This window comes from Amphibalanus amphitrite, unplaced genomic scaffold (genome assembly GCF_019059575.1).
Source record: "Amphibalanus amphitrite isolate SeventyFive unplaced genomic scaffold, NRLGWU_Aamphi_draft 000825F_arrow, whole genome shotgun sequence".
Classification (NCBI taxonomy): Eukaryota; Metazoa; Arthropoda; class Thecostraca; order Balanomorpha; family Balanidae; genus Amphibalanus; species Amphibalanus amphitrite.
This window is the reverse complement of record NW_024882319.1, coordinates 147698-166773: the sequence shown is the minus strand read 5'-3', so window position 1 is coordinate 166773 and position 19076 is coordinate 147698. Positions and strand designations below refer to the sequence as shown.

Here is a 19076-nt window from a genome sequence, read left to right as displayed (position 1 = left end):
GGACTCACTGGATTAAGTCCGCTGTGTCACAGGTCTTTAGAGGTGGTATAGGCGACCTCACCGAAGTGAAGGCCTCAATGTATGCACCACCGAGACAGTGCAATGGTTTTCTATTCTTGTTATCATCTTTTAAAGACGGACCAGCTGTTGAAGCCTTTCCTTGTACATTGCCTGCTCATATACTGCAACGTGTTCACCCTGCCAGTGGTTTGTTGTTTAAACGCGAAACTATGTATTTTTCAAGAACTTGGCAATGGAATCGTGTTGCTGTAACTTTTCAGTATTGAGTGTGATACGAGCAGTCACTCCTATCGTTCTGTGTGTGAACTGTGATACTTTAATTTTTTTTGTCGTAATAATGTCACTTTCGTGATAGGATACCTAAGTGTTGATTTATTTCGCACACCCATTTTACGTGCCTTTCGTTAAGTGATGTTTGTTTAATTAATCCTGCATAGTGAACATGTCTTTAGTATGGCATTCCTATGCATACAATACAACTGATGTAGAACAGGCTACGCTCCCACTGGTATAGACGTGTTTGCCCAATGCCCCTGATAAATTATGAAAGCCTTTTGTTTATTGTCCCAGAACAACCTAACATTGCAGCCTTCATCGCCGTATCAGGCGGCATTAGATACCGAATATCTCAGCGGTCGTGGTGCTTATGCTGTCTGATAAACAAGCAGTCCGTTTAGTAGCACCGGCAAACGTTTTTCTTCGTCGGCGACCGCGACCGTCAGTCCGACAGAGGCGTGCCCAGCTCGTCAGCAGTCGACCTGTCACCATCTCGGGGCAACTGACCTGACACCCCTAGAATGGCCTTACAGCTAGCACCCTTGCAGTAACTACGGCGGTATTGCTGAGCCCTGCGGACGCCACTGGTACCGTCCCTGCGTCATCGATCGCCTAACACTCCCCGCTGTTGCTGCCTGACGCCGCCTCTGCCGCCGAGTGACGCTCCTCTCATGGTATCGGCAGTCGCCTCGCGCACTCGGCCGCGCTGGGATGTCGGTGCCCAGCGCTCCGCCGCCGCTGTTGCTCGCCGCCGCCGCCGTGCTGGCGGTGTCGGGCCTGCTGGCCTGGCGGTACAGCAGGCGCCGCCACTGGGTGCCCGTCGGCACACTGTCGGCCATCAGTCTGTACCCGCTCAAGTCCGGGGCGGGCCTCCGGTGCCAGCACGCCCAGGTGACCGCTTTCGGGCTGCGCTCCGGCCCAAAGCTCGACCGCTGTCTGGCGGTGGTCTGCAACGACACCATCCTCTGCGCCATGTCCCGCCGCACGATCGTCCTGATCAAAGCCGACCTGGACGACGATTCCGTCACGCTGTCGGCGCCGGCGATGACGCCGCTGCGCGTGCCGCTACCGACGGAGGGCAATTCTGTGGTTCATGGCGAGCAGTTCGGCACGCATAACGCCGGTCTGGACCTCGGCGAGCAGGCGAGCAAGTGGCTCAGTGACTACTTCGCCGACGGCAAGGCTTACACGCTGATGTATTTCCGGCACGGTTCGGTGCCGGCGCGCCGCACTGTCGACATACCGAGGCCGTACGCGCGCTTCGCGCTGCCGTCCGACGTAGCCGCCTTCCAGAACGTGACGGCACTCTCCGTGGTGTGTGAAGCGTCCGTAGACGAACTCAACTCGCGCATGGAGACGCCAGTGACGCTGGACAACTTTCGGATGAACCTGACTGTCGCCGGCGCCGCTCCCTTTGCCGATGACGACTGGGCATTTGTGCGCATCGGGACTGCCGTGATGCGACACATCAAGGCGGTCCAGCGGTGTCCAAACACCTGCGTGGACCCGCGCACTGGACAGCGCAGCCAACTCATGGAGCCGCTGCGCACGCTCCGCACGTTCCGCTTGGCCAAGACGAAGGAGGAGAAGGCGATGTACAAGGATTCGCCGCTGCTGGGCAACGCTCTGGGAGTGGATGTCGAGGGCGATATTAATGTAGGGGATACTGTCTACGCGCTGATGAAATGAGAGCTGTGGGAGGGAACGCAGACTTGATGAGAATTGTGATCGAGTGATGAACGAAGTGTCCCTGTTAAATTGTTTATAACAATGCGATAAATCAGGACTGAACTTTCCTGTTAGATTGTTTATAACATTAGCAAATCATACGCGTGCTGCAGCGATGTTATTTGTACTTAATATTAGCCACAATTGAAATGTGGCAAATGACCAATTATTGGTGGTCTGTAAGCGGTGCAATACATGAATGAAATAAGCACTTCCATTGCTTACTCCTTTGCTTAATTTCACGCTTGGACGTTTTTAATTCGTAGAAAATCAGAACATAAGTTACAAGGTACGGTCATTGCCTTATATAAGAGTACGACAGCAGCCAGCTTCAAAAGCAGGCTTATAGCCTTTTGCCTCCACCGCCGCCGGATCAGCGAGTGTGAAGCCGGCTGCCGCCGTCCGCCGACTGAGCGGTAACAGGCTCCTCCCACAGAGTGTGACGACACACGGTGTGGGGACGGGTCCGGGTACGGGGAGGGTCCAACAGGGTTCAACAACCGCAGGCTGGTGATAGTGCTACCATCTGGTGAACGGTAGACGAGGTTCCTGCAGACGACCTTACGGTGGAGCTCCTGACAGGGACGTAACTCAACTTCAGACGTGGGTAGCAACGAAATGGTGACACAAAGGAAAAATTCCGTTACTTGACGAGAGAGCTGGGAACGTAGGCATTCAAGGGCTATGCATCACACCCAGGTCAGGCCAAAGGTCACTACACTTAGAGGCCACGGGATCGGGTACCGTCGTCCCTCCTACATAGTACGATAAAGGCGAATCATCGGTTGACGTTGACGTCTGCTTCCACAAACCGACAGAATAGCTTCGGGAATGCGACACAATATCGCAGATAATTTGAGATACCTAAGAACGATTTGGAAGAGATACGCGTGGAGCTGTGGGGGAACCCAAGTAGATTCGAGCGTTATGGGTTAAATAAATGGTCTTAGTGACGCTGTTCAGTACACGCAGTATGACGAATTTGACCTTGAATGAATACTAGACATTAAAGATACATTTTGAGTGCATAAGTATCTGAAAATGTAGTGCTTAAGTATCGCTTCTCGGCCTTTTGGCTAAGATCAAAGTGTAGTATCTGTTCTTATCAGCTTAATATCTGATACGTCCCCTACATGGGGACCAGAATATTAAACTGATTTTTGGACTTTGGCGGGGTTTTTGGAGCTTGCTCCAGCCCTGCCGCGGGTTGGCCTGGCATTGCACTACAGCCAGGATCGGCCCACTTAAACTCATGAGAATGGTCGGAGGAATCACAAAGGACAAATAAGATACAAAGATCAAGCATAATCCTGGTGATATAAAGTTTAGGAGATAGCGTCAGATACTCTGTAGATATACATTAGCTGTCTTTTTGTGAAGTATTCTTTCAAACTCTTCAATGGCCACGCATAGATCCACGGTTCCGAATATTGCACCTCATGGCATATCATTGCTTTTGGGTCTGTCTTTCGAAAGATGAAGTAAAAATATCGCAAATTTCGTGTTTGAGAAGATGTATACTATTTATGATTTTAGGGATAAAAATGGCAGGTGAAATATTGCAAACGCAAACTATATAGACATCCTTTTTTGTGCGCCTCATTTCAGAACCTCTTATCGACACACTTGATCTCAAATAAGGGAGGATGGCAGATGAGAATCGTTCGATTTGGACTAACTAAAGTAGCATTTGGACCATAGAGTTCTGCTGGACCAGGACCTCGGTATACAGAAGGCCTACGGTTTGACGTTGGGTCTACACAAAACATCAATTCATAAATAATTGGTAACTTAAAGGACAAACAATGATATTCTCTTGCAGAACGCATGAATCATGGATATTAATCATGGATATACATAGATCTTCGGGTTATGTACGCTGCCCAGATTCTTTAAGTAATCATTGCACGGGCGCAGCAGTCGAGGCCCGGCAGCCGAGCGTCAATAAAGCCTGGCAAAACTGAGGTGGTTTGCTTGGCTGTTACCGGGGCTCTAGGCGCCGTGACTACTGAGGAAACGTTTCAGGGGATCAGAGCAGAGAACTTCTTCATAGCGATAACCCCCTAATCTTGGTCGAGGAAGGGCTAGATACCAGTGTCAGAACAATTGTCACAAGCGGAGTGCCTCTAGGATTAATTCTGGGACCCCTTTTTTCCTGGTGCGGTGCATGTACTTGACACATACCGTTTCGAATCTATGTCAAATCAGCTGCAGAGCTCAAGGTGTATGATACTGCCCACAGTATGAGAAAAGAAAATTTATTGATTTGATTGCGCTTGGAAGCTGGTCGTGAAGGTGTCCCCTGCTGGTCAAGGTACAGAGAAGAATGCCGTGTTCATTGCCTGTATTATAGTAGGCAAGCCTGAGTCGAAGTACGCCATTGCAAATGATCCAATTTCCTGATCGAAAGCGCGAAACCATCGCTTAGACTCCAATGAAGCAATTACCACCGAACGTTTGCATCTCTAGTAGAAAATAGCTCTCGCCCGTTAACCCGGCCCCTGATGACGCGCGGACCAGGTGGCGCTGCGTTCGCCATCTGCGCGTCTGTTCTGCCTCCCTTGGTCGAGGCCAGAATTATCGAGCGGCGTCGTACACCGACGACCTTGATCGATGCGTATAGGGCCGTGCTCTAAGTCTTAGGCCAGGAGGGAATAAAAGAAGAGTAGTCTATGTACGTATAGGGATATTGCCATCTGCAGTGTAACAGTGCTGTCTCCGTAGTCTGATTCAGGTGAGATGACCAACAGCTGGCCGCGTAAAGCTGTGCTGGTGTGATCCAAGTGTGATCGGTGCCCCACCTTCAAAGTATAAGATTTGTTGTGCTTTGTCAGCTGAGTGTTTGCTTTTATTGTAAATATTCTCGCGCCCAATCTTGTAACTTCTGTCAACTTCTGTCAACTTCTTTGGATAACAAAGTGTTGCTTTTTAATACCATAGCGAACTACAGTTGGTGTTAAATTTCCAGATAACCATGATTCTAACCCGGCTCGAATTGATAATTAGTTGTCATTTGGTATATATTTTCCTTTATTACCATTGATTTTTAGTTCTTAAGGGGAATATACCACCTCTTTCAAATTAGCCTTTTTGCTACAGTTAAATCATTCAGGGGGGGGGGGGGGGTCATGCCCCCCGTCTAACTCGGCTCCTGGGCCACGTAGCGACACGCGGTTAGCGGCAATCGAAAGAGCGTAAAAAATAATGACGGAAACACATGGGCCATTTTTAGGTCTGGTCAAAGGTCAGGTCACCAGAGGTCATCAAAGGTCAAATTTAATCCATTTTAACAATTTTGGAAACTGCCAACGGCTAACTCGGGAACCAATAGAGCTACAGCGCCGCGTAAAAGCACATTCGATAGCCCTTTTACAGACCTCTCTGGATACTGCTCTCAGATTTAACCTCAGTTTAACTGTTTAGCCTCCAGAGGGCAAAAACTCATGCCCATCCGACTGAGACCCATGTTTTGTTAGCGTTTACCAGCTGTTCCGTCTGCCGCCAGGGCCGCCACCATGCGGTGTCCACAGCTGGGCTCGTTCTTGTGCTGCTCTCTGCGCACTGGTGTCCTCGTCATAGCCATCACCTGCCTGGTGCTGAACACGCTGGGCGCCATATTCTTTGCGTACGTCTTGGCCTCCCCCAGCGCGATCCGCGCAGCCGTCATGGAAGACCCGTCCATTTTGGATGACGACGAGCCGGCCGAGGAGCAGCTGCGGGAGATCGTGCAGGGGGTGCACGTCCTGTTCGGGCTCGGACTGGCGTCTGCCATCGTCTGCCTGGTCATGGACGTGGCGCTGCTGGTGGCCTTCAAGAAGGACCGGCCGCGCCCGATGTTCGTGTGGTGCATCTGGTACAGCCTGGTGTCGGCCGGGATGATCGGCTACTCTCTCTATATGACTGTGCTGATGATAGCTACGAGTGACACATCGCCGGACTTGTGGTTCCACATCATGACGATGCTTGCGTCCGGCGGCACTGGCATCTACTTTATACTGGTCGTGAACAGCTACCACCGAATATTGAAGGAGCGAGGTAACGGCGGCGGATACTTCCTGCAGCCTGTGACGACCGCCTGAGCAGCCGTCTCACCGCAGAGTGGCCTCACCGAATACTGGAAGGGGTGCTCGCACTCTATGAAGACGAGGTATTGTGAAATCAGTACCGAGGAATGCTGTAGCTGATGAGCGCTGACCAATGACAGGAGGTCATTGACAGTTATTAATAGCACCTGGGCTTAATGATAGCTCGGTGGGATTCTCTGTACTAATTTGGATCTCGCTAACCGCATGCATGCATACCGTCCTAAACCCGCCAGAGTGGCTGCCCCATTGAGCTGGTAGCCGACATCTACAACTGCCTTTGGTCCTCACCTGGTCCTCACTGCCCCGAGGCGGTATATCTTTCTCACAAGTTTATGAAAATGGACGTACACGTGCACGCTTATTGTTGCCGCTTCTTGTCTCAGGAATATTATGTGCAACTTGAAGTGCGATGAATGTCACACAGTTATCGGTAATATCCTCGATTTTGGTTATTTCTGATTCGCTGACAATAAGACAGAGTCTCACGATTTTCTTATGGTTTTTGTTGGAAATATTTAATGTTCTTCGGGACCTAGTGAGCATGTTTTTTTTTTAAATGATAATTTAGTTGCATGACCCTTCATATGTTAGCTCTTGAGTTGTTCGTGTTACTTGTATTATCCTCATGAGACGTGTGAGAGCTGTGAAGACGCGCTTTTCGTAGAGAACAGAACAAGAGATCGGCGGCTGGATGGGTGCTATTTGATGTATGTGATGTCACAGTATGCCTTCTTCGTCACATCTTGAATCTCTAGTTTTTCTTGGCATAGCTACTGTGTGACATCACATGCTGGTGGACGTAAGCATCGGTAATAGCGAGATACGCGTATGTGTCGTGTTCGGTGTTCAATGGGTGTTTGTGATCTGTGACGTGCGATGGAACGATGTGCTTTTAGAGGTATATTCTAATGTCCTACAAGATATTTATTACTTGTTTTCAGTTTTTTTTTGTTCAATCAAAATTATATTCAGAAATACTTACCCCTAGTCCTAGATGAATTATTTATAAGTGGTGCCTCGGCATTTGGACTAAGAAATTAAGGCAAACAGTTGCCTTTCTTAATTCTTTCGTTTCTTTCGTAGGAAGCGGGCGCAAAATGTCCTCGCAGTCGGCGCGCCCCTAACCCCCAACAAACAAATAAACAGACAAACTTTCGTAGGAAGGTATTTTCATAACTTGGTAACTACATGTGTGAAATATGCATGTTGAAAATACATTTTTTTTGTGGCCAGTGTTTTGTACGTATATGTGCTTTTCTTTGTTTAGATAACAATACGATGTCTTCTTCGTACAGCGATCATCATTGTGATATATTTACGTTCACTTAGATTCCAAAACATCTTTTTAAGATGGCTTCTATAGACATACACATAAGCATAAAAGCAGGGTGCCGAGCAGGGACACCAGGGAAATGTCCAACCAATGCGCCGAGCAAGGTAGGCAGGATATCGTGGTAATGACCAGGGCTGCGGAGTCGGAGTCGGAGTCGGAGTCGGTCGGAGTCGACAGTTGTGACCGGAGTCGGAGTCGGAGTCTGAGTCGATTTTAGAAACCCGAGCCGGAGTCGGAGTCGGAGTCACCGAAAATCTGTCGACTCCGCAGCCCTGCTAGGTCTGCGGAGTCGGAGTCGAGAGTTGGAGTCGCTCGGAGTCGACAATTCTGCCCGGAGTCGGAGTCGGAGTCGGAGCTGGTTTTTGAAAGCCGGAGTCGGAGTCGGAGTCGGAGTCGCCGAAAATCCATCGACTCCGCAGCCCTGGTAATGACTTATCTCTATGAACGGATATTGTAGGCAGGATAGGTACTATCTCGGTACTGATAGAGCCTTCCGTCATTCGTTTAAAAAAGTTATCTTGTCAAAATTTCACTCCTTGCTTCAAGAACTTATTGTGCTTGGCTCCATCTGCCTTCCATGACTGCGTCACTTTTGCCAGCTAGTTACCTGACAGGCACATTGCACAATGCACAAGCACGCAAACAGAGGGCTGTGCCCTGGTGGTTGGGCTTGCCATCAGCACTTATTCGAACGGCCGAAAGGTGACGCTGGAGTGCCGGGCTGCGCGACGCCCTGTAATCCTGGGAGGTGGGCATTCCACGATAGATCGACCAAAAAAACTTAAAATTTACACCCGTATATTTTATTTTTTGCTTCAAATTGGTCTAATGGGTTGTGATGGGCGGGGAACCCAGCTGTGGCAAGGATTGTTTTCTTCGAACAACGGTTTCCGAGATATAGCCTCGGGCAGTTCCTGGAGGTCACGCAGCAACCCTATGTTTGGCGGCTTATAACTCAGAAACTATTGGTTTTCTATGGTAAAAACTTGATATGGTTCAACTCGCAATCAACCAACAAACGTTTTGGCTATCTCGGATTTTCGAATTTTGAAATTTTTGATCACGTGACATCTTGACCTTTTTTCGAAGAGTGACCTTGATGTTTTCCCAACTGAAAGTCGCAATTTTGTCTGATGACGATTAAAGCCTTATCAATTTTCATTCATATGCGATAATAAAAAAGTGGCTTTCGGCCTGCGTTGACCTCAGGTCAGGTCATTTTTATGACCTTCCCATTATTACGAGCGGGAGCGACAGCGAGATCTCGAGAACAAAGCAAGATAGCGACAAGCGGTAAACGGCACAGGGTACACATGGATAAGATCTACAATTTTTATTGAGGTCATTTTCAGGTTAGGTCAAAGATGACGTCACATGGGTAAAAAGAAAGTCTAAATGGCGGCACTACATATATATGAAGTTTTTCTCGAATAACTTTCGAAGTATCCCAGCTAGGAACAAACTAATAGCACCATCGTGATACTTCGATCCGCATCGAAACATGTGTATGTTGACCTCGAAAGGTCAAGGTCAAAAGTTGACCTTAGGTCACGTGACCTTAAGGTCATCATATATATCATTCGATGGGCCTTGACGAGCTGAGAACAATGAGCCTATCCGCGCGGCTGTATCTCAAACCTGTAAGGAGTTATTAGCAAAAAACATTTGGTGAACTTTAACCCTCGCCGGCCGAGTGGGGGGGGGGGGCGGGTGCCGCCCCCCCCATAGGGTTTTTTCGCGATAGCTCCGAACACGCTGGCGATAGAGAGCTGAAACTTGGCATACCTGACCTTTGATCCAAGCCGCATCTTTTGACACCAACCGTATTTTTGGGTCAGGTCAGGTCACTGACCTATGACGTCATAAGTGAACCTCTGCACGGTCTTCAGATGTCGCAACTTCGCAACGCCCTCACTGCCAGAGGAGATGTCACGGGGAAATGAAACTTACAGGATCTAGTATCCATTATGAGTCTCACAACTTGTATATCTCGGATTTTTCCTAAAGGTCATATGAGGTCAGGTCTAGTGGTGTCATTTTCCAAAAAATGTCTGACCGATACCGACCGAAACCAAAATTTGGGAAAATTTCCGACCGAATACCGACCGATAACATCCCAAGCCAAAGTTTGACCGAAATTTGACCGAAATACCCCAAAATTAAAATAATTGGTAAATTCTGATGGAAAATAATGGGAAATGGCATTTCAGTCCAAATTCAGTCAATTCCTAGCCACTGCAAAATACATTTTGTGGTAGAAGTTACATTGCTAAGGGTAGACTAGGAACACATGGACCTCAGCATTTCACAGATTTGGTTAATTAGATTAGAATTGTCAAGAATCTGCTGTGGTCTATGTAAGGAAGAATACTCATTAATGGTGCAAAAGCACGATCAATTAGTAAGTCCAATGGTTGGTAATAGGTATGTTCATGACAACATTCCCTAGGAGAAAAGGCAGAATCGAAACACCACAAAACACATCAACACTGCTTGGAAACTGGCCTTGAGTCTTGAGATGTGGTCTGAGACACTCTACGAAGAATTTGACACTGAAAATCCAGCTGACAAGGCAAGTATTAGGTAGCTCTGAGCCTGAATTTCGTCCCAAAAATGAAATGAAAATTCATTAAACTGGCACTTTGTCTTATCTTTACAAGAAAACACAATATGCAGACAAAATTAATACAAGTGGCGCAAAACAATAGTAGAACCCAGTAGAACCCAAGTAGAACCAAGGATTGACTTTTAAGATCCTCTCTTTCCTAACTAAAGGATGTAAGACGATGACTTAATATTTATTTATATGCCCTTTTGGTTGAATTATTGAAGTGAAACTAATTTTCTTGAAGTGAATTACACTTACAATGTTGATTTCATTAGACTTCAAATCAAAATCGTGTTGGAACATTTACATCAATAAAATCATTCACGATGCAGCATGTAACAATCCAAAACCTTTTTTGCAGCAACTTAATCAGCTGGTTTAAAGTCTCTGATCTGTTTCAAAATCCCTTGTGTTTGGAGATGATGTGGAACATTCCAGAAAGCGGACATGGCCCTCTGTAGTTTTATCAAGATTCCTATGTTTTTAATTTTTATGTTGTGGTCATCTAGATTTCAAACATTTGGTTGGTACCTGCAATATTTAAGGAGAATGTGGAATAGTAGAACACCTGTGAAATGTAAATTGAAATGTGATCACTGCTAAGTGCTTAGTGCTAGCTGTCCAGTCTTCAGAAACACATTTCAGTAATTCAAGTTCTTTTTGTCCTTGCATTTTTGATCACTGTATAATGATTTTTGTAGGCAATAACTTCTTTGATTACAGGTGATATCTTAACAGTTAGACTGGAATTGAGTTTCGAAATTGTGTGTATTTGTGGGGCCAACTGAGTCAAAATAAGCCTGCTTGTAGTTGTGGTTGCACAATGGGTGGCTGCTGCCTGCTGGGTGGGATCAGGATGGGTACTGAAGTTGCCAAAATGTGGCATCTCTTGTAGCTTTTGGGGGAAATTTTGCAACTCTTTATCATTAACATCCCAATAAATTTCATTTTAACCAGGCAAAAATGGAATACTTTCTCTTTTTGAAAATGGCTTCACTGGCAGGGTGACCGAAAGTGTCCGATTTTTTGGGGGCCTGACCGACCGATTACCGAATCGGTCAGCATATCTTTTCGGTACCGAAATTTTCGGTAACCGATTGACATCACTAGTCAGGTCATTTTCGTGACCTCACCATTATAAGTCAATGGGGAAAAATGAAAACTGCTATTCTGGCGCCGGGAACGATCTCCAACTATCCCAAGCACACAGAATCGTGATTAGATGCACTCCTTGCAAGGTTAGATGCGTCAGTTTTGCAATGTTCACCTTCCGTGACGTCATTCATCAAGGTCATATTAGTTTTTCGTCAATAACTCCCGATCAAATTGAGCTAGCGAGTCGGAAAGGCCACCACTGGACTCAGGAAGACCTGCCGAATCGAATGACATGCGACATGGACTCTTTCGACCAACTTCGTGACCTGGGGGTGCTGACCTGACCTTGACCTGAGGTCAACACCCCAAGTTGACCTGACCCGAACAAAGAGTATATCATTCGACGCGCCTGAGCGAGGCGAACACGATGCTGCCAAAATCGCGGCTCTGCGGCCGTTTTTTGCGAAGTTATTCACCAAAAACTGATTCGTACCCTGGGGCACTTGACCTGACCTCAGAGGTCACCGGTTGACCTAGGACCTTAAAATCGGGTACCAATCTCTGCGTCTCGCAACGGCGCACACGCTCGTTTTTTCCGCGACGCGCTAGCTCCACCAGGGGCGAAACGGCGAGGGGGGGGGGGTCGTACCCGCCCCCCCCCCCTCGGCCGGCGCGTATGTAGAAAACCAATAGGTCCGGCGAGGGTTAATGACGTCACATGACCCAAGAGCAACGTCACAGTTGACCAAGAGCAAAAAAGGTCTCAAGGTAGTCAAAGTTAGTTGCATATGGAGTCACTCATGGTATATTAGGCAATTCCGACGCGTTTTAGTGTAAAAATAAGGGAGCTGATTTTTCCCAATTGACTTATAATGGGGTGGTCAAGAAATTGACCTGACCTCAGGTCATCGGTATCGAAGTTCAAAACGAACTGGCGCTAGGCGAAAGCAAACGGATTGGTGCCTATTCTACGTCTCTTTCTTTATTAGATCAAAAGGTACAGCCAAAACTATTTTGACTTCCTTTTTATCCCTGTGACGTCATCTTTGACCTGACCTGAAAATGACCTCAGTAAAAATTGTAGACCTTATTCGTGTGAATCCTGAATCGTTTACCACTTGTCGCTATCTTGCTTTAGTCTCGAGATCTCGCTGTCGCTCCCGCTCGTAATAATGGACAGGTCATAAAAATGACCTGACCTCAGGTCAATGCAGGCCGAAAGCCACTTTTTTATTGTCGCATATGAATGACAATTGATAAGGCTTTAATCGTCATCAGAAAAAATTGCGACTTTCAGTTGGGAAAATATCAAGGTCACTCTTCGAAAAAAAGATCAAGATGTCACGCGATCAAAATTTTCAAAAATCGAAAATCCGAGATAGCCAAAACGTTCGCTGGTAGATTTCAAGTTGAAACATATCAAGTTTTTACCATTGAAAACCAATAGTTTCTGAGTTATAAGCCGCCAAACATAGGGTTGCAGCGTGACCTCCAGGAATTGCCTGAGGCTATATCTCGGAAACCGGTGTTCGAAGAAAAAAATCCTCGGCACAGCTGGCTTCCCCGCCCATAACAACCCATTAGACCAATTTTAAGCAAAAAATAAAATATGAGGGTGTACGGCTTTGGTCGATCTATCGTGGAATGCCCCAGGTCTGAGGGCAGGGGAGAGAGCTGCCCAAATATCTGAGAAGTGTAGCGAAACGATGAGACAACTGGTAGCTATGCTTGGTGACAGCGTAGTGACAGCCCTAGTGAACGGGTGACAATATTCCGTAAAAAAAGTAGGTAAGATGAATTTCCCTTAATTACCTACCTACCAATGTAGCCAGCTCGAGTCACTTGGCAGAATCATGCGTTGATGAAGGCTGCACAAATTTATCTTAATTTGTGCACACGCGAAGCCATCGCGTCTTCTAATACCGAAACTTGGATTACGAGCAGTGAGCATGCAGGGGCGCGATGTTTCAGGCCCACTTCCACCCGCACCCACGGCCACGCACCTACTGGATCAGGATTAGCTGGTTATTTATATAAAAACGGATACACAGTGCACACGCCAAAGTGTGACAAAATATAATGAACGTTCCAGGCACCGAAGTCTTGTCCAACACGAGTAATTCCATCTTCACGACCAACATTTTTTTCAGTCATAATCAGATGTCCTTGTTCCAAGCTGTTGGTCATCCCTAACAAACCATTGAGAACATCTGAAGCGGGAGCGTGATGCTTTGTTGACTCTGTCGGATTGACCCGTTTGAGCTGCTGGGTCATTTCCTACCAGAGTGTTTGTCCCAAGAGACGTACACATCTGCGAGTCACCAACCCGTATTGTATTGTATTGTATTGTATTGTATTAACACCTTGCAATCATCCATGAACACATGGCTATTATGATTCGCGTGTCAAAAACAATCCATGGGAACTGGGAACAGACACTCTGCACCTGACTTGTGATCAGCCCAGTTGAGCCGGCTCAAAAATCAGCTCAGCTCATGAGCCGGCTCAACATTTTGCCAAATTATTGAGCTGTGAGCTGAGCCGGCTCATAATGCATTGAGCTGAGCTGCTGTCTGAGCTGAGCTGAATGAGCTTGAGCTGAGCTGAATGAGCTTGAGCTGAGCTGAGCTGAGCTGATTGAGCTCAGCGAGCTAAGATGAGCTGATTGAGCTGAGCTGAGCTGAGCTGAGCTGAGCGAGCTGAGCGAGCTGAGCTGAGCTGATTGAGCTGAGCTGATTTAGCTGAGCTGAGCTGATCCAGTTCTAATTCTTTTCAGTTCATGCTTGGAATTTAACTCAGGCTTTGATGCTTAATGAACTAGCTATGGAGTGTACACTGCCTTCGTGATCGCACTTAAAAATATCAAAACTCTAAAGAAATCAATAGTAATCACTAATCAAGCTTAATTTCTTTCATCCATATTGCATGGAAATTGGAAGACCAGGGTCTTGGCCAATTTACAGGCTAATACAGCCAGTCTCAAGTTTCAAGTCTGACTGCAAGATGAATATCTACTGTCAGGCCTTGATGCTTCGCCTTGACACTCTGCTCCGCAATGTGCAATTCAGCATTCTTCACTTTGTTATTTAAGCAGTTATTTAAATAAATTTTATCAATAAGGGTTCTTACCTCTGCATAAAATATTTACAATTAGGAATTAGCAAATAAAGTTCCTCTTCGTTGGTTGAATGCTGGCTAAGCAACCATATCCTATTGAAAGTGGGGTGGGGCAGAGGCGCTAACTGGAACTCTCACCTTCTGATGTCCATTATATGGGAAAAGCTCCCTTATTTACACGCCGACTATGAGTTCTAATAGTGTTGACATTGCCTTGGTTAAGATCAGGGTGGTGTTATAGGTTTCACTGATAACAGCACGCTGCTATCACACGTGTCAAATGGGGTTTCCATGGAGATATAAACAAACTCTTATCTCCAAGTTCCAACACTACCCCAAAATGTAACGTCAGCTCCTGGCAGGGTGCCTCGGCCGTGGAACACCGCCTAGTTGAGATGATTCCATGACGTTTTTTTTTCGTCTAGCAGAATTTCGTCGGACAATTTTTCGTCCGCAGATTTTCGTCCGACTTTTTTCGTCTCGCATTTTTTCGTCTGTACATTTTTTCGTCCGTGCATTTTTTCGTCGGTACATTTTTTCTGAGCGGAATCTGAGCTGAGCTGAATTGAGCGGAAACTGAGCTGAGCTGAATGGGAACTGAGTTGAGCTGAGCTGAGCTGAGCGGAAACTGAGCTGAGCTGAGCTGAGCTGAGCGGAAACTGAGCTGAGCTGAGCGGAAACTGAGCTGAGCGGAAACTGAGCTGAACGGAAACTGAGCTGAGCGGAAACTGAACTGAGCTGAGCGGAAACTGAGCTCAGCTGGGCGTGAGCGGAGCGCAGCCGGTTTGAGCGGAACGTGAGCTGAGCTGAGCCGCGTTACACTGAGCGGGAGCTGAGCGGGAGTGGATAAGACGGAGTTGAGCTGAGCGAGCTCACTTTTTTCTTGAGCTGTCTCAAGTCTGCTCTGCACACAACTACATACAATCCGACACCTATTAATCGCCGTTTTGACGCTCGAGCAGGTGTTTACGGAGGTTCCGTGGGAAGAGTCTGGGCTCCATCTCACGGAGCGCCTGTGGTAGCGCGTTATACGCACTGACGGCATCAGTGGCATCAGCAATATCAGCATCATGCGTTCTCTAAACTTCATATCTCACAACCCTTGAGTGATTTAATTAACCGCTAGACCTCAATAAAGCAAAATATTTCTTACCTATTCTCCGCAAAGTTCTTGCAATAACAACATCCAGTAAAAAAATTGTTGGTAACTCAACTCAGTCCGAGGTGCAAAGTTAAAGTAAGGCATGGTAAAGCTAATGTAATTGAAAAAAACATTCACAATGCATCCTTTTTATCGACTTCCACAACAATCAATTATATTGATAACTTCAAAGCTAAACCGCGTTCAGCTATCACTAATGGTACCGATACAATCTAATCACGTCGTGGAGTGCTGATGATGCACATTGCAACCACACCGCCTCGCCGGCGTGCGCAACAAAAAGGCGACGCCTCTGACATTAGGGAGGGTGAGTGGAGGACTCCCAAGGCGCCGCGGATGGCATCAGAGGAGGCCGACCGGGCCTCGAAGCTTAGGGAAGAGAAGCCGAGAGCGCTTCGTTACCAAGTTACAGCGGACTGGGGTGGCCAAAATGCTACAATTCCTCAATAGCTGTTGTTCGAAGTGTACCAACCGGAAATGCCTTAGGAAGACCTGTTTTCATGTCTAACGGAACAGGCTACCACTTTGCTATCTAACATTTCATTTGTTGGTTGCTTCTTACCGTCGCAGGGAATGGGAAAACAGCATAGCATGATATATTTTCCCTTAACGTTCGGCGTTTATATCGGCGTGCAGACCGTGGTCAAGTCTGATCGGCTCGGCCACCATATGAGATGGCAGGCCAGAGAGAGAGAGAGAGAGAGAGAGAGAGACCCCTCCCAGAACACCCCCAAGTGTGACGCGCGCTCCATCACGCACGAAGGCCCCGCGTCCGAGTGAGAGGAATCGAGGCGACCAATTAAGATCCAGCCGTGATAAACGACTGTAATTACTGTGTCTGAAGTAGGATTGGTAGGATTCCTTCAAATAATATGACTAAGGCCGCTCGGAACCTCAGAATCGCCTAGGGACGGCACATTCTTGGCAGGGTCTTTGCCCTGGTCTCGTAGCTAATGCGCTCATTGTTCCACCAACATGGCATCTCATATACATTATACAGTATACATGGAAATGATAAAGGAGCTAAACAGTGAACGTTAAGTGCAACTCGTTGACCTGGATATTGTTAATTTCAGCATCGATGAATTTTAAACTTCAACTTCAACTTTCATCAAAAGCGTGTATGAAACTGTGTCCACTGAGCTTCCTTTGTCCACCGGACACATGTATCGGTTGCACCGTCAAGGGGGGAATCTCAGACCACCGTCAGAGTATATGCCCACCGTCCGTCTAAAGATACAACGCCCAACAGCGGCAGAAGCTGCAGCAGCAGTGGCAGCAGCAACGACAGCAGTGACAGCAGTGACAGTCAGTGGCAGTCACCGGGGGTGGCGCCTGACTACCAGCTCTGCAGTGACAGAACAGTAGTGGCAGCAGTGGCAGAAGCAGTCAGTGACAGTCACCAGGGGCGGCGCCTACCTGACTACCTGACATTACCAGCTCTGCAGTGACAGTGCCAGCAGTGGCAGTGACAGCAGCAGCAGTCATTGATAAGCACCAGGGGCGGTACCTACCTGACATTACCAGCTCTGCAGCGGCCCATCAATCACTGCCGGGTTGACAGGGGCGCGTTCTCGGCCGAACTCGCCTTCGCTGGCGGTGGGACCGACCACCGTGGTAAGACCGGGCGGACGACCGCCGCAGACGCGCCAGGCTGCTCCGCGGGCAAGGCCTCGAGCAGGCGCTTTTACGAACAGGTATAGAGCCAGACGAGCAGCGCGATGAAGTGGTATGGAATATGGATGTCGATGGAAAGCTCCCAAAGGTAAATCATGAGACAGGGCGGCATTGAGTGCTCGGTGTTTTAAATGTTTTCTGGTATTTTCACATAGGGGATGTTTTTTATTATCTGCAGTGCTGCAGGAACCATAGGATCATTGCAAACTCCCTATAGTTAACCAGGGCGAAATTCGGTCGAGCTGCTGTGATAGGTATGGACTAGAGTTGCAAAATTTCCCTACCGCACTACCGGCATGCCGGTAATGTTTCACTACCGCAGGTTTTTTCGTGGTATCTGGCATGTCTTGCCGGTAGCATGCCGGTATTTTTGATTTTGTGCAAAAAAAAAATATCAGCATAGGATTCAAAATTTGGACACTAAGAGGCTCTCATATTGTGTAACAGCAATATTAGCCACTGCAAGATACATTTTGTGGTAGAATTCCATTGCTACTTCCATTGCTAAGGGTAGGGGTAACACATGGACCTCGGTTTTTTTGCTTGGGGCGTGGTAGCATGCCGGTATCCCAGAAAATTTTTGTGGGGCCGGTAGCAGCCTTTGGGGAAACCTTTGCAACTCTAGTATGGAGGACATTGCGGCTCAATGTTTGCTTCTGTCATAACCTGTTTGTCATTGGTATCCGAGAAGGCAATTGGTTTTCATGGCTACGTACGAAGAGCGCAGCAGAACAATATGATCCTAGATTCTGATGAAACCGCAGTAAAACCGCCCTAGAATTTGTTACTCATTAATATGCTGGTAAATATGCTCTCTTTACGGCTGCATCTTTACAACTTAGATTGATGACCAAACACTGAACAGGCAATCACAACACACATTTATGGCGTCTGAGCTGCGTCGTTAACCCTCGCCCGCACATGCTATTTTCCCATCCTAGAACGCACATGGGGGGGGGGGGGTGGTTGCCACCCCCCCCCCCCCGCGCCATTTCGTTCCTGTTGGAGATAGAGCTTAGCAGTAAAGACCAAAAAGATTCCTTGGGAAGAGACGAATCCAATGATACCCAGTTTTACCTTCTCAGGTCAGTCATTGACCTTCCAGGTCAGGTCAAACTAAAAAATATTGCTGTTTTGGGTCACCGTTGGATATCAAGTGCGCTGCTTATCAAATACCGATGACGATGCTGTTTTCTGGTGCCAAGCCAGCTAGAACCTCTTTGTCACACTACCCGACCAGAATTTTGCTGCTGAGGTCATTTCAGGTCAAGTTAGGTCAAGGTCAATTATATGTGTTTGTATGTCTGTGTGTGTCTGTGTGTATACTGATGTGTGCACCGATTGTTTTTGGGTCCATATTACATGAAATCATGATCTGAGAAGCTTTTACCAAAAATGCAGTCAAAAAACTTCACAAAAAGTAAATTCAGCTTGCCTAAAACGCAATTATCTTAGATGACCTAGGTTGACCTTGACCCTGACCTTGACCCCTGTACATCGTCGAACAGCATGTTCCATGATAGGTGGGAGGTAAGACTGGCAAAAAAGGCCGAAAGCAGGGTGTCAAAAGCTCACAAGGCCCATGGCAAGCGAAAGATGTTGAGAATTGGCCATTTGGGTCATGACATGACCTGAAAAACAAGGTCATATCTCCGAAACCAAAAATTACAGAAACTTGAAATTTTCAGTGGACATCAAGAAAGGATAGAGGAGCAGCTATACGAAAAATCAGCCTTCTAGCTCCAAAAATGTTGAGTGCAGAGCAGAAAGACTACCTGGGGGGGGGGGGGGGGGTGGCAACCACCCCCCCCATGTGCGGGCGAGGGTTAACATTTTATGGGGTGTGAAAGCTTTGCTTTATGGCTCAACGTAAACATTCTTTTTAGAAACGGAATATCTGATGGTGGCATAAGACACTGAATGCAAGTGATGCTCTCGGGCGAAGTTTTTCGGGTGTATACTGTATGTGATTGC

At 47.2% G+C, this 19076-nt stretch overlaps 2 protein-coding genes and 1 non-coding gene across 3 annotated transcripts; all 3 read left to right on the top strand.

Annotated features, from left to right (window-relative positions):
* Positions 1-671: 671 nt before the first annotated feature.
* On the top strand, positions 672-2248 carry LOC122366691 (mitochondrial amidoxime-reducing component 1-like). Its single transcript, XM_043339206.1, has one exon. It carries the CDS (start codon positions 1009-1011, stop codon positions 1984-1986), a length of 978 nt encoding a protein of 325 aa, XP_043195141.1. The 5' UTR covers positions 672-1008; the 3' UTR covers positions 1987-2248.
* An 833-nt stretch (positions 2249-3081) lies between these two features.
* LOC122366703 lies at positions 3082-3274 on the top strand. Its single transcript, XR_006253933.1, has one exon. It is a non-coding gene; the product is annotated as a U2 spliceosomal RNA (small nuclear RNA).
* A 1293-nt stretch (positions 3275-4567) lies between these two features.
* Positions 4568-7340, top strand: LOC122366690. Its single transcript, XM_043339204.1, has 2 exons — positions 4568-4759; positions 5531-7340. The coding sequence occupies exon 2, from the start codon at positions 5541-5543 to the stop codon at positions 6102-6104; it is 564 nt and encodes a 187-aa protein (XP_043195139.1). The 5' UTR covers positions 4568-4759; positions 5531-5540; the 3' UTR covers positions 6105-7340.
* Positions 7341-19076: the final 11736 nt, after the last annotated feature.

Bases quoted from the DNA above. Each gene is read 5' to 3' on its own strand.
- LOC122366691 (XM_043339206.1), top strand. From the start codon at position 1,009: ATGTCGGTGCCCAGCGCTCCGCCGCCGCTGTTGCTCGCCGCCGCCGCC.
- LOC122366690 (XM_043339204.1), top strand. From the start codon at position 5,541: ATGCGGTGTCCACAGCTGGGCTCGTTCTTGTGCTGCTCTCTGCGCACT.